At 35.4% G+C, this 14,950-nt stretch overlaps 2 protein-coding genes across 2 annotated transcripts in view; both read right to left on the reverse strand.

Annotated features, from left to right (window-relative positions):
* The window catches only part of LOC5575001, a 276,186-nt gene that overhangs the window by 220,573 nt on the left and 40,663 nt on the right, over positions 1-14,950 (reverse strand). The gene's annotated exons all lie outside the window — the stretch shown is intronic.
* On the reverse strand, positions 10,618-11,243 carry LOC5575000 (perlucin-like protein). Its single transcript, XM_001655424.3, has 2 exons — positions 11,127-11,243; positions 10,618-11,058 (listed from the first exon to the last, which is right to left on the reverse strand). Exons 1-2 carry the CDS (start codon positions 11,202-11,204, stop codon positions 10,684-10,686), a joined length of 453 nt encoding a protein of 150 aa, XP_001655474.2. The 5' UTR covers positions 11,205-11,243; the 3' UTR covers positions 10,618-10,683.

The following is a 14,950-nucleotide window of genomic DNA, read 5'->3' on the forward strand; positions in this document are numbered from 1 at the left end:
CCTAAAATTAACGCTGGACAAATTATTGGAATAAATACGGACGAATTATTGGAATAAAATTCCTGCAAAATTCTAATATTTTTGACTTCCTTAAAAAACTGGCGAAATTATTTGAAAGAACATAAAAGAATTAATTCGTGAACTTGCTGGTATTTTCTGCTGGAAATTTTGAACGAATTCCTGGAAAAACTTTGAGAAATTTACTTAGGATCTTTGAGTTATCCAAATAAAAATGCTGGAATTATTCTGCGTGGCATTTTCTCGAAAAAAATATCAGTTAAAATTCTTTGTGAAACCCTACTAGGAATTCTTTGCCGATTTCTTGAAATAAATTCAAGAGAACTCCTCGTGGAACCCCTGAAATAATATATGAAGGGTTTTTCGGAAGAATCATTGAAATAGTTCTTGATCTATCACTAAGGAAAAGCTTAGAAGAGTTTTGGAAGAAATCTATCAGGAAATCGCTGGAAGGATTTCGTGAAGAATCAGGCTAAGAACTCTAGGTGAATCTCTGAGTCAACTTCTCTAGCAATACCTAGAAACATGGTATGCCTAGAGTTAGGTTTTTAGAAACACTCTTCTGTAGCCACTCCAAAATTTCCTGAAAGAATCAGTAAAAGTAAGCTAGGAAAATTTAAATTTATTAAATTCTCCGAAACAAAAAATTCTTAGGGGCACTCCAGGAGGTTTCTTTTGATAAAATATTGGGAAATTTGCTGAATAAATCGGTGCAAAAATAATTGAAAAATGCTGAAAAATCTCTGAAAAATATCATACAGGATTTCCTGGATAATTCAATGATAACTGCATAAAAAACCGACATAAACCCTGCAGAAATACGTGTAATAGATACTGGCATTTACAGGTGGGAACTTTGATTGAACTTTTGGAATATTCTCTGGCTGGATTATAACTCGATAAATCATTTGCTCGAAAATTCGGTCGACTGATGTAACTCTGGAAGAACTTCAAATAAATTTCCTGACATTAATTATTGAGAATTCTTGGAGGAATCTCTCAAAAAGTTATTGGAGAGTTTTTCCTAGGAAATAACTTCTGGAGTGATTCCTGAAAGGCCTATGGAAATTTTTGGAGGAGTGTATTTGAAAATTGTTGTGGACATTCCCGGATGAACTAAGTTTTAGACAGTCGGTATGTTTTTTTTTTTTGAGTGTCTCCAATGTACAAAACTTTTGTATGATTCCAAAGAAAATTATGTTGAAATTTTTGAATATATAAGTTATGACTTAAAAAAAGAATTCCTGTAAGAGTTCACAAACACCAAACAATCAATGTTCTTAAAGAACTCTTGTAGGTTTCTTAAAAAAAATCTCTGGAGAAACTTATAATGGCTTCTTTTGAGAAAATCTTGGAAGACTCCCAGAGGAAATTAAAAATATCTGATGATCCGTTCTAGAAAATTCATGGGTAGCTGTAAAAAACACAATTGATGAAAACCCTCATAATATAACTGAAGAAATACTGGTATTTACCATTTTAAACCCTTTATGAACTTTTGTGAGCAACCCCGAGTAAGCTTGCTTGAGAAATTTTCGGACAGTTCAATCAGCGGATGAAATTCTGATGGCATGCGTTTGGAGGGGGAGTTCGTTTAGAGTCCCAGGAAGAAATTAAACATAAAATTCCGAACGAATTTGTTGAGAAATCCTGAAGGAAACTCTGCAGTAGTTACTGAAAAGTTTTTCGGAAGAATCTCTGAGAGATTTGTGAAACGACTACAGGGAGAAATGATAGGGAAAATATAAAAGAATTCTCCTTGAAAATCATTGGGGAATCCATTATGAGTATTCTGAAAAAAATCTTTTGGTAAATTTCTGGAAGATTCCCGGAGAATTCCTATAGTGCCTAGTTTCTGGTAAAATCTCTGGTATTATTACAATATGGTTGGAAGAGTTTAAAACAGAATCCCTAAAGGGTTTTTTAGAAGAGGCCCAGCCAAAATCACTAAAAGAATTCCTTAACAAGACTGGAATGCTGAAAGAATGCTTGTAGTTTCTCTGAAAAAAAACAATGAAGAAACCGCATTGTATCCTCATTTTACGAACTAGATCGAGGGTTCATAAATTGAATTGGTTCGTAAATCGAAACCGTTCATTAAACGAGGGAGTGAAGTTCTTAAAACAAGGTTTTCCCTTTTGGAGTCTGCATGTAAGAAATGCAGTTTTAATATTACAACAAATCATGCTTTTTAGTATGCTAAGAATATTATCGATTGATATGGTACTACATCAGAGGTCAATGTGTACAGGTTAAGGTCTTCCCAAAATTCCTTGGATTTTAAGTATATGATTTTACATGAGTATATGTAGATCTATTCATCAGTTCAGAATATTTCACAATTATGAGTGCTATAAATCTTTTATTTTTGAAAATTGTTCGTTCCTTTTTAAGTTTTTGGCAATTCAACGAGTGCAACATATATTCTAGTTCATCCAAGAACTTCCTGGAATAAATACCCTCAACATACTAATATAATAAACAACCTTTTTTGTTATCCATAAGGCACGGACCTTTAACCATCCATAAGAGTGAACGAGAACCTCCAAGAATTGTGTGGAATATAGACCCAAGGCTCTACAAGTGTATGGACGACCTTGGTCCTCCAAAGACTCCATGGAATATAGGCCTTATGATTTAAAAGCGTATCCAATAGATTATTCATAGCTTTTTGTTATGGTACAGAACCCTTGACCATTCAAAAATTTAAAAAGAGTGTTTTTTGGTTTATATCGTTGAACTTGATCCTACAAGTAATCCATGAACCACAAGCCTTGAGATCTATAAACCATATCTAGCCATTACAGATATGTCGTTTTAAGTCGATTTATGCTCTTTTTAATGTATTCGAATCCTCTGAGCAGAATCTCATTAGAGAAACTAAAAAGTAGATTGGAATACCTTTTACCTTTCAATTCCGCCCTAAATGCTTATCTTTGACAAATACGCGTATTTTGACTACAACTTGCAGTTATCTTCAGTGTCAGTTTTTTTTCTTTTATTTTACATGCCGTTTAAATACATTTTAAGCTGCTGTTTTAAGCAATTTTAAGCCGTTTTATGTCATGTTAAGCCGTTGTTTGCTATGTCATGACGTTCGAGGCTTTTTAAGCCATTTTTAGCTCTTTTTAAGCCATTCAAAGCTGAAGACGGCCTTACAGTTGAGGTCGAAACACGCGTATCTGTCAAAGGATATAAACTCTAGTGGAATTAAATGGTATAGTACTAAATTCGGTTTTTTCATCTACCATGTAAAGCCATTTTCAAGACATTTTAAGCTGTTTCAAACCGTTCCAAGCCGTTCCATGCAATAGTTCCAAGCTGTTTTGGCCCATTGTAAGGTCTTTCAAGCTGTTTTCAGCCGTTTGAGCTCATATTAAGAAGTTTATTTTCGTTTCAAGCCATTTAATGCAGTTTAAAGTCGTTTTAAGCTGTTATGAGCTGTTTTGAGCCGTTTTAAGTCATATTTAGCCGATTGTAAACCTCTCAAGCCGTTAATTTCTGTTTTAAGCAAATTTAAACTGTTTCGATCCATTTCAAGCCATTTTTTGCCATTGTATGCCGTTTGAACATGTTTTAAAATTTATTAACTCATTACGCGTGGCATTAGCGCAACCAGAATTTGGTTCTAGGGGGGGTTTTGCAAAATTTAAAATACTTCTTGAAAAGATATTTTTAGATAAAATGAAACGAGTTAATGAATTTAAGTACTTTTTTTTGCACAGGAAAATGAATTAAGAAAGATTGCAATAAATTAGCGTGAAATATGTTTTCGAGTTTTTTAACATTGTGAATGACTTCGATAATACTTTTCAAGTGCAGCAGTTTGCAATGGAAATCATTTACACTATTGTTGTAGTAGATAAAAGTAGATCAGCATGCAAAACTCAACTGCCGCTAGAATACTTATTGTCACATCTTACAGAATGCAATCTAGAAAATCGAGACTAAAGGCTAAACATGTGTTCTACTTTCATTGTGAAGATGTCCAAATATGTGAAAACATGGATGTTTTTGGATGGCTTTGTAATCCGATTGATTGACTATTGCAGTGGAGAGGTTATACATCCATATTTCTAGTAGACAAATCCGAATTATAATCATCCAAAATTTTTGAATGCACACCATATTTTCATGATTAATTACAAAAAAAAAGTGTTTTTCATGATCCACACCTACAAAATCTCAAATATAAATAATGGGGCCAAAATGACGGTGGAGTTAAATACTTTAAAAGCATTCGTAGATTTATATTTTCCATTATCTTTCAAAATCAAGCAATTTGTATGCTTTGAAAGGTCGTCAAATGTGGCAAAATCCTTGGGCAGCTATAAGAAATTTGATATGTTGAATGCTGCACCAATGAAAAGGATCCAATACATCTGAAGGTTTGACAAAGTGTTGACACAACGTTAACAGTTGGTTTTTCAAAAAATTAGTTATTTATTAGCTTATTGTAGTAATAATTCGCAGAAAACTTTGTTTTTTTACAAACTTCCTGAAGAGTTTAAGAATTAAAAAACACAAATTAGAAGAGTATAACTGTGAGAACCACTTACATTCCCAGTGGTAATACGAATCAAATTAAGTTACTGCTTTGTAATTGTATGATGTGTAGTGTTGAATTTCGAAAATATTCTTAACAAGCCTTATAATTTTTCGGCTCTGGGGGGGGTTTTGACCCCCAAAACCCCCCCTTGGTTGCGCCACTGACGCGTGGTAAAGATGGACAAATTATGGGTGAAATTATAAAAAAAATCCACGTGCTCGGCTGGGACTAGAACCCAGGACTCTTGTATGCTAGACGAGCGCTTTACCAACTAAGCTACCGAGCCACTTGGTGACCCAATAACTGAGTTGGTTACAAGTTTAGAATTCAAATCCCTACAGATCACGCGGACCCCTTTCATAACCCATATCCATCCATCTCATGCGGGAAGAGCGAGTGCGATTTATTTAGATTTATATATTTTATTGATTTATTTATTTATCGTACCTATATCGCTTCCACAACAACTGTATTTTGGATGAGTAAAGATGTGGGAAGGCTATCAACGTGTCGTTCTCATTCAAGTGACGATCGACGATCGACAAGACTACTACAGAGAGGCAGTAACACTCTAATATAAATTGACGCTTATATTGAGCTGTTCAATATTCCAATCCGCATGGTTATTAAATTAATTAACTCATTACGCGTGGTAAAGATGGACAAATTATGGGTGAAATCATGAAAAAAATCCACGTGCTCGGCTGGGACTTGAACCAAGGACTCTTGTATGCTAGACGAGCGCTTTACCAACTATGGGATTTGAATTCTAAACTTGTAACCAACTCAGTTATTGGGTCACCAAGTGGCTCGGTAGCTTAGTTGGTAAAACGCTCGTCTAGCATACAAGAGTCCTGGGTTCAAGTCCCAGCCGAGCACGTGGATTTTTTTCATAATTTCTCCCATAATTTGTCCATCTTTACCTCGCGTAATGAGTTAATTAATTTAATAACCATGCGGATTGGATTACCGAACAGCTCAATATAAGCGTCAATTTATGTTTAAAAAAGTTCAAAGACCTTGTAAGTCGATTGAAGCCTATTTGAAACTATGGTTCACATTCAAAAACAGACAGATTTTAAAATCTGAAAACAATAACCCATATGTCAAAATAAACTGTAATTATTGTCACAACCAATCATTCGCTTCAACTTTAACTTCGTAAACTCCATAAGCTCAAGTAAATCATATGTATTGACCCAAACATTATAATCTTAGAATGAAACATTTTATATTTTCTCATATATTTAGTTGATCTCTTTATTTCCTTCATAATTTACGTAATATGTGCACAACACCTTGGAGAGAGGGGTCATAAAACTCGAAAGTCATGTTTGAAGCTTGCTTTTTAACATCCCTCTCAATGTGGATATATACAACGTGTCAATTCTACCCAAACTGCATGTGTCGGTTTCACCGATTGTCGATCTTACCCGCACTCTCAATTGTTTCACCTGAAAATGATGAAACACTCATTTGATTTAAATCACTATACTCCCGATTTTGTTTTTGCACGGATTTTTTTTACACGGCCGTGCAAAAAAAGTCGAGAATTGGTGTTACTTTTTTTGCACGGTTTTTGAAATTTTGAACTGAAAACTTTTTTTGCACGGTACGCATCCCCCGTGCAAAAACAGAATCGGGTGTATAACCTTAATTTATCATCGATCGATTGATAGATTTATAATCAATGTATGATTCTACAACGATTTGAGGTTAATTTAACAAGCGAAAGAACACTAATTTGATCAATAACCTTAGGGTGTCGGTTTTACCCCAGTTTCCCCTACATGAATTTGGCGACCTGTTTACCATTGCCAACAGCACCATCTGTTGACGAAAAAGGTAACTAAACCATGCTTTGATCGATGGATTACCTGCTTTGCTCTTGTTCACAGTTGATCAGCAGGAGTTTTCTCGTTTTATTTTGTATGAGGAAAGGCATCTAACTTCAAAAATCTTGTTAATGAAAGCTTTAATCGAAAAAATATTTGGTAGGCCTGATAGCCACCGTCATCACGCACAACCGGTACCAAATATTTTTTCGAAAACGAATTATTTAGATGCATTTTGCCATACAAATATTTTTCGTGTTACCTTTTAGCGATTTTTCGTACATAGACACTAGCGCATGTGCGTTACGGTGTGGCGAGTAGCGAATCAGGGCATGCATGTAACCCATTCCATTCGATGGTGTACACTGGTTTGACGTCACCTCGGTGACATTTCTCATTGTTTTGATTTTAGATTCCTGGTGTTCGAGCTAAACATTTGAAAATATACTGTAAAAAAACGTGCACAACCAAAGTCATAAACGGAAAAAGGACAACTAGGACATAACTCTTGAATAACTCCCATTGGTTGTCATAATCTTAGCAGTAATACCTTTCAAAATCATCAAAAAATAGATTTTTAGCAACGAAATCAATCAAAAAACGAATATATGCAACAAACAAGCTATATAAATCAGCCTACAAGATGAAAAACTCACATGCAAGTTGTTTAAATTCGATATCTAATGCAGTTTCAACAGTCAATATATCCAAACCGGATGTGTTATGACATTTTTGATAACGAAAATGATTCAGCGACCTCAAATCAAGTAAAAAGAGGTATTTTGGTGCTTGAAACGAAAATTTGTTCCGCTGTGAAATCAATGCACAGGAGTCGATGATAATGACGCCCTTATTTACAAACTCTCATGAAGCATGGTGTATAAATAACGTAGTAATCACTTAGTTAGACTGTTTTATTTTGTCCCTTTTTCAAAATTTGTACGATGTACCAGCAAATAATTTTGTTAATAATTAAGAATGGTCTTCTATCGTATGTGAACAAATTGTTTTGAAACTCTACAGAAGTTCATTCATATTTTAGCTTGGTACTTTTCATATGTTACGCTGGATATGATGTGGAGTGTCACTTTGATGAGCTAGGATGTTTAGAGTGTAGTAGTTGCCACGTTTGCGCTGCAATCACAAAAAGGGGGTCACCAGAAATAAATGAGAGTGACTCATATTGATAATATAATATACTAGCTTACTTCTTATTCACTAGATAGGGCGCGTTACCCCTACACCACGAGAGGACTCGCTCTCGGCAAGGCATCTCATATACAAGAGAAAGAGTTGTGTTTGGATGGGCATCTAAGGACTGTTCATTTGAGAAAGTGGACACCTAAATATTAGCATTTTGGTGTAAAAATTCCATAAAAACAAATAAAATTTTGTTTCAGTGTGATCTCAAGTGTTTATTTTGACAGCAGACAAAAGTTGACATAAAAAAATTCTAAATTCTAAACGATGGGTCGAATTGACATGGCGACTCTCAATTTTTTTCTGCACAAATGGTGTACAGAAAAACTGCCGTTCCGAGATTTGGCTTAACTCGCGAAGTGTCCAAATTGAATTTTTTCAACGCTGTGGCCAAATCAGATATTCCTGACGACGTACGATACATCCCAATAGAAAAATTTGGGAAAAATGATTTGGTATGGCAAGCAATTTGCTCCTGCGGTATGAAAGTACTACATATTTCACGACGGGTTCAATCAACGGCGAAAATTACAGAACTGAATGCATTAAAAAATGGCTTCTGCCCATCTACTGAAAGCATACCATGCCTCCATTGTTTTGCCAGACCTAGCATCGGCTCACTATGCTTCAGCTACTTTGGAGATGCTCAAGAAGGAATAAGTCGAATTTGTAGAAAAATGATCGAATCCATCAAATTGCTCAGAACTACGCCTCATTGAAACATATTGGGCAATAATCAAACGGTATCTTAAGAAGGATGGAAGAGAAGCAAGCTCCATCGATTTTTCAAGAAAATGTGGTCAGCAGTTCAAAAAGCAGTTCGAAAAGTTTCGAAAAAAGTTGTGCAGAATTTTATGGGAGGTATCAAAAGAAAAGTAAGAGCATTCTCCAGCAATGCTCAGTAAATGTTCAAATTTATGTGAATTTGATCGAAATTACGTTGATTTCCATGTATTTTAGGTAAACTCATGAATTTATTCGAAAATAAACAGTTTACTGTAAAAACACGTGTCCACTATCTTAAATGAACAGTCCTTAATACTTCTGAACGAGGTGCGCTTTGTGAAAGAAGACCACGTGATTATTGGGTTGAAATCGCTTCCAGGTTCATTTCTGCATAGTTCTGTGTCATGTAAATTTGCGACAAATCTAGCATTCCCTTCATGTGCATGATTTTACGCTGAAATTTACATGGATTTTTCTTTCTGTGATCTCTTCAAGAACCTCTGTAATAAATCATAGAGTAGGATGGAATCCCGGAGACATACCGATAGATTTTATTTAGCAAATTTTAGCAGAATCTCAGGAGATATTTTTGAAGGCTACTCTGAATACCTTCCTGGAGGAATAAAAGATTTAGTGTTTGATTGGAGGAATTTACAGAATGATATCTGGAAAGCTTCCTGTAGGTATCCCAGAAGCACAAACTGGAAGAATCCCTTAAGTAATTTTAAAAAAATATCTGGATAAATATGTGGTAATTCCTGGAGAAATCTACGGAGGAACTATTGCAAGAGCCTCAAAAGGAAATCTTAGAAGAGTTACTTGCAGAATTGTTGGAGAAACTTCTAGAGGAATCTTGGAAGGAATCCCTGATCGAATTTCTAGAGATATCTTTAAATAAATCTCCGAGAAACCCCTTGAAAAATCTCAAGAAGTATACTTGCAGCCCTCTCTGATGGAATTTTTTGGAAGATGCTTATGAGATATATCCAGATATATCATTGAAGCAATTCATGAAGTAAAAATTCCTGCCGGAATTTTCAGGTGAATTTTTGGATGCACTCCTAAAAAATCCAGAGAAGAAATTTGTGTGTATAATAAGAGAAATACTGTGACCATCCGTTTACTGCAATGTCAAAATGACACTGAATTGCATTCAAGTTCATTTTACAGCTGCAATAAACCATTCATTATGAACGGATTATTACTGTAGCTTGAAAAACTTCTGGAGAAAACATGGAGATACTTCTCAAAGGCTTCATGACGAAATTTCTGGAGGAATCACTAGAGGTGGAATGTTTCGAATAATAACTGATGGGGTTTTTTGAGTTCTCCTTGCTGTAATTCGATTTGGAATCCTTGATGTGTGCTTCCTTGTGAAACATCAGGTGAAGTTCCTGAAGCAATCATTGATGGATTACCTGGAGTAATGTATGGTCGAATACCTAAGGATCCTTATTGGCATTCTAAGAGGAAATCCCTGATCCCTGATAAAATGTTAAATAAATCTGGTTGAATTCCTGTTAAAACTCCTGATGGAAATTCTGACGGAATCCTTGGTTGAAATGCGAAAGAGTTTACTGGTGGTTATGTTCGGAGAATCCATGGTGGAATTTCTGGGAGGATCACTAATGGAACATTTAGAGACATCCCTGGTTCAATCCTAGTAGAATACCTGGTGGTATTTGTAGTAAAATCCCTGATGGAGCTTCTAGTTGAATTTCTGGTGACTGTACAGGATGATTTCCTGGAGCAATTCCTGGTGGAATTTCTGGAGGAATTTCTGTTAGAAAGAAATCATGGTATTCCACCATTTATTTGAGGTATGCCTGTAGGAATTCTTGAATGAATCTTATGTAAAATTTTCGGGGGATTTTCGAAGGTGTTCTTGAAGAAATGTTTGGTGGAATGCCTAAACAAATCTCGGTTTAAGGTATCGTTGATGTGACTGTTGAAGATATCAATTCCTTAGTCAAACCCCTGATGGAACTCCTAGTGTATTCCTGGTGATATTTCTGGAGCAGTCTCTGGTGGAATCTCTAGAGGAATCTCTGCTGCAATACACAAAGAATAAAGATACTTATTGGCATTCCGAGAGGAAATCCCTGGTAAAATTACCAAAATATATTCCTGATTGTTAGAATCCCTCATGGTTTTTTTTTTTTTTTTTGAATGAATTCCTGCTTGACATGCTAAAGAGTTGACTTGTGTAAATCTTGAACTGATGTATAACCCCTACTGGGATTCATGGAGGAGCTTCTGGTCGAATAATCAAATGAAAGTGATATTAGATTTTGCTATAAAAATGACCATTTTTTCAATAACTCACACTACAATACATTTAGTACACCACATAACCTATCTAAACTGTGCAATACTTTGCCGCTCTTCACAAACAATATACGCCTTAAACCCCCGACAGTCAATGTCATTCCAGGTCCAAATCCTGTTGACATACGTATTGTGAATCATTTCCACACAGTTCTCGGCTTCTGTGCTACTCGGCTCATTCTCGGCCCAGTTGGTAAACGTCATCAGTCTGCTACTCGACACCCACGTATAAACACCTTCCTCAGCCAAATCACTCGCCCCCAGCCAAAATCGCGTTGCATTGGAAAATTTGTCCGTTTTCCGGACAAATTGAACCAATTCGTCGTGATCCTTCGGGGACTCAACCGACACCATGTTCATATCCAAAGAAATGCAAAATTCATGCGCCTTGTGCCAGTTGGCCTATGGGGAGATGTTCAAAAAATTTAAACAATGTTTTAGCTGTGACATTGTGAAGAAGAAGCATTTACCTTAAGATTCGGAATGAAAAATTTCTTTGCGTGAGCTACAACGGAAAGCAAAACGACAAGAACGTGGACTAATTGCATGTTCTCAGATCTAATGTTCAGAAATGACTGAATAATTACGTTGCAATACAGTACAACTAAGATGCTGAGGATTCCGTTCTCAAACCTGTTTGGTTATCAAAGAAAATCATTTGTATGAACAGCAGAGACGACACATCCCGGGCAGACGGAAAAATCAAAATCACTTCTCGAAACGAACAAATTATGATCGCATATCTCAATTTGATGTTCAAAAGATATTCAAAAATTTTATAATGAATCTCTGCGCTATAGCTCAACATTTGGAAATAAATAAACAAGATCAAAATTAGTTTTTTGACATGAAACAAAATACATTAAACAGCATTGCTCTTATTTCCTTAATTCAACATCTAAAAGGCATAGTCGAATTATTGGAATCTCTGTTTATGGATCTGAAGGTCAAGGGATCGATCCCGGTTGCCGGCTTTTAAAATTGTTTTATTTTTCGCAATCTGTCAGATCATGTTTTGATATTAATTTGTTGGTCAATCAATAAACTTGCCAGATATTGTTTTGATTTTATATACTTTAACAAGATATGGTTCAATACTTCTTCATACTAATTTTTGATATTATTTTTAATCCTTTATCTCTTATCTCCAACAAACCAATAGCTGATAATGATCGTCAGTAATTACTTTAGAACAGCAAATAATGATCTTGGTCAGCTTTTTCCACATGCTCGGGATGTAGCACTGTTTGGCTGGTAACTTACTGTATGCAATAAAAACTCATGACGATAAGTACTTATGGGTTCGCTGGTGGTAGTGACGGGGATTCCCGAATCGTATATGATGCAGATGACATGGTTTCGAATTTCTTAGCTAAATGGTTACGTTAGTGAGCATGCAATCAGTCCAAATGCATATAAGTAAAGAAATGCACGTGGATTACAAGGAAAAGAATGAATGAAACTATAAATAAACAAAATCAACGTCATGATGATAATAAATCTTCGAGCTGTTTAGTAGAATACCTATAAGTAGATGAAAAAAACGAATTTAGTACTATACCATTTAATTCCACTAGAGTTAAATGGCATAGTACTAAATTCGGTTTTTTCATCTACTTAAAAACAACGTGAATTATCCACAACAGCAAAATATTTTTTATATATTTTTTGTAGTATTACAGCCAACGCTGCGCTGTCCTAGAACCACATAGAAAAATGTTAACTCTCGAAGGCTTTTGGGATATTAAATATCCCGTCTAACGACATGCAGCATAAGAGATTAAATCTGTTAATTGAACTTAAAACAAACCATCCTCATCACGAAACTTCCAGAAAGTAGCTTATCATTCTTAGTTGTTATATTTAACAAATGTTTTCAGTTGGCATATTTCCTGACAAATGAAAAAATGCTAAGGTTGTACCAATTTTGAAACCAGACAAAAATCCTGCAGAAGCTTATAGCTATCGTCCAATCAGATTGCTTTCCTCCATCAGTAAACGTTTTGCAAAGATCATTTTGAACAGAATAATGGTCCACATTAATGAAAATTCAGTTTTTGCATTTGAACACTTCGAATTCCGAAATGGACCTTCGACCACTCATCAACTTTTACGTGTAACAAATTTGATTCGTTCCAACAAATCTGAAGGGTATTCTACTGGTCTTGCTCTTATAAACATAGAAAAAGCATTCGACAGTGTTTGGCATGAAGGCTTGATTATAAAATTAAAAAACTTTCATTTTCCAACATACATTGTTAGAATAATTCAAAGTTATCTGTCAAATCGTACACTTCAGGTTAATTATCAGAACTCCAGGTCTGAAAGACTTCATGTAAGAGCTGGTGTTTCTCAAGGCAGCATTTTGGGACCAATATTATACAATATATTCACATCTGACTTACCTGAGTTACCTCTGGGATGTCTAAAATCCTTGATTGCGGATGACACAGGCCTCTCCGCCAAAGGACGAAATCTGCGTGTCATCTGTAGTCGATTGCAAAAAAGCTTGGATATTTTTTCAAAAGCACTTCATTTGAATCCTTCAAGTAGACATGTTGTCACGATGAGAGGGGTTCCAATAAATTGATCAGATGAAGTTTAGTATCGTGGGCTCAGTTAGATAAAATTTCAACTTTCAAATTCACATTGAGGGCGTTGAAGCCAAATTTTTGCTTATGATGTTGGGTTTTCAGTCTTCTGGGATCAAAAACAACTATATTTCTTCTTCATCCGACGTTTCGGTCCTTATTGGATCTATTTCAAGGAGTCTATAATTATGTTTATAATGAAAAATTTAAAAAGAACTAAAAAATACAATTTTACCAAAAAAAAAAGTTCACTGATTTGTTCTTATTGTGTTTTTTTGAACATTAAAGCGTCATATTTGTTTGGCTATAATTAGAATCAGTTTTAGGCGGGTCAATGTAAAGGTTGAACCGTATAGTTCTAATGATAAACATACCCAAGAAGCACGCGAAACATCTTTCAACGAGATGCTTTCCAAATATGGTTCCAGAGATGTACCATTCCATTAAACTTGCATTTTACCTCGCGTTTGACGTTTAACATGATTGAAACGAAGAGATTTGCTCTAAATGTTCCCTGCAAACAGCATTGAAGTCAAGTTTATCATGATGTATTCAGTAACTTTCAAATAAACTCTTGCAACTTCCTCCAAAATGGCGTTTTTAATGCTACGCTTTAAATTACATTCATTTAAAGCATCCGCGTCATAACTTAACCCATATCCGCCCAGCGTCCTAAAAATAGGACAGAAGCCCCGAACGCCCAGCGTCCTATAAATAGAAAACTGTCTTCTGCAAAGTTGATCACAGGACTGCTGACTTTTACTTGGTAACTATTTTAATTCAGAATTAACACACCAGGTGGCGCACAGACGCCCCCAAATGTCGCATATAGAAGCAACAAATGGAACAACTTTCCAGCGTACAAATATTTGCTTCGTTTATATCTCAGACTAGCGATGAGATACAAAAATGGTGTATTCGACAAAGTTGAACATCTAAATAATACCTATTCGCATAGAACCTTACAAATTCGGAAAACACTCCCAAGATGACGCTAGTGAGCCAAAACTTTATTTGCTTATATCTTAGTCCAGTTATGAGATACAAAAATGGTGTATTCGATGATTGGTGATCAACTAAATGAAACCTATTCGCATAAAACTTTATTAGTTCGGAAAACACTCAAAATATGGCGCTATTGGTCGAACATTTTGATTGTTTATATCTCAGCTCAATGATGAGATACAACATTGGTGTCTTCGACAAATGTGTTTAACGGAATGAGATCTAGTCACCCGAAAACTTTTAAGTTCGGAAACATTCACTAGATGGCGCTAGTAAGCAGAGATTTTATTTGCTTGTATCTTAATCCAGTTATTAGATACAAAATTGTTTTACTCGACAAAGTTGAACAACTAAATGAGACCTATTTGCCTGAAACCTTTTTAGTTCGGAATACACTCAAAAAATGGCGCTAGCGATTGAACATTTTAATTGTTTATATCTCAGTTCAGTGATGAGATACAACATTGGTGTCTTCGACAATGTTGAACAACTTAATGATTCTTAGTCACATAAAACCTTATAACACTCACAAGATGGCGCTAGTGGGCAAAGATTTTATTTGCTAATATCTCAGTCAAGTGATCAGATACAAAGTTTGTGTCTTGGACAATGTTGAACAACTAAATTAATCCTATTCGCCTAATACCTAATAGTTCGGAAAACACTCACAAGGTAGCGCTAGCGGTCAAATATTTTAT

The sequence above is a fragment of the Aedes aegypti genome, chromosome 1 (assembly GCF_002204515.2).
Source record: "Aedes aegypti strain LVP_AGWG chromosome 1, AaegL5.0 Primary Assembly, whole genome shotgun sequence".
In the NCBI taxonomy this organism is placed as follows: Eukaryota; Metazoa; Arthropoda; class Insecta; order Diptera; family Culicidae; genus Aedes; species Aedes aegypti.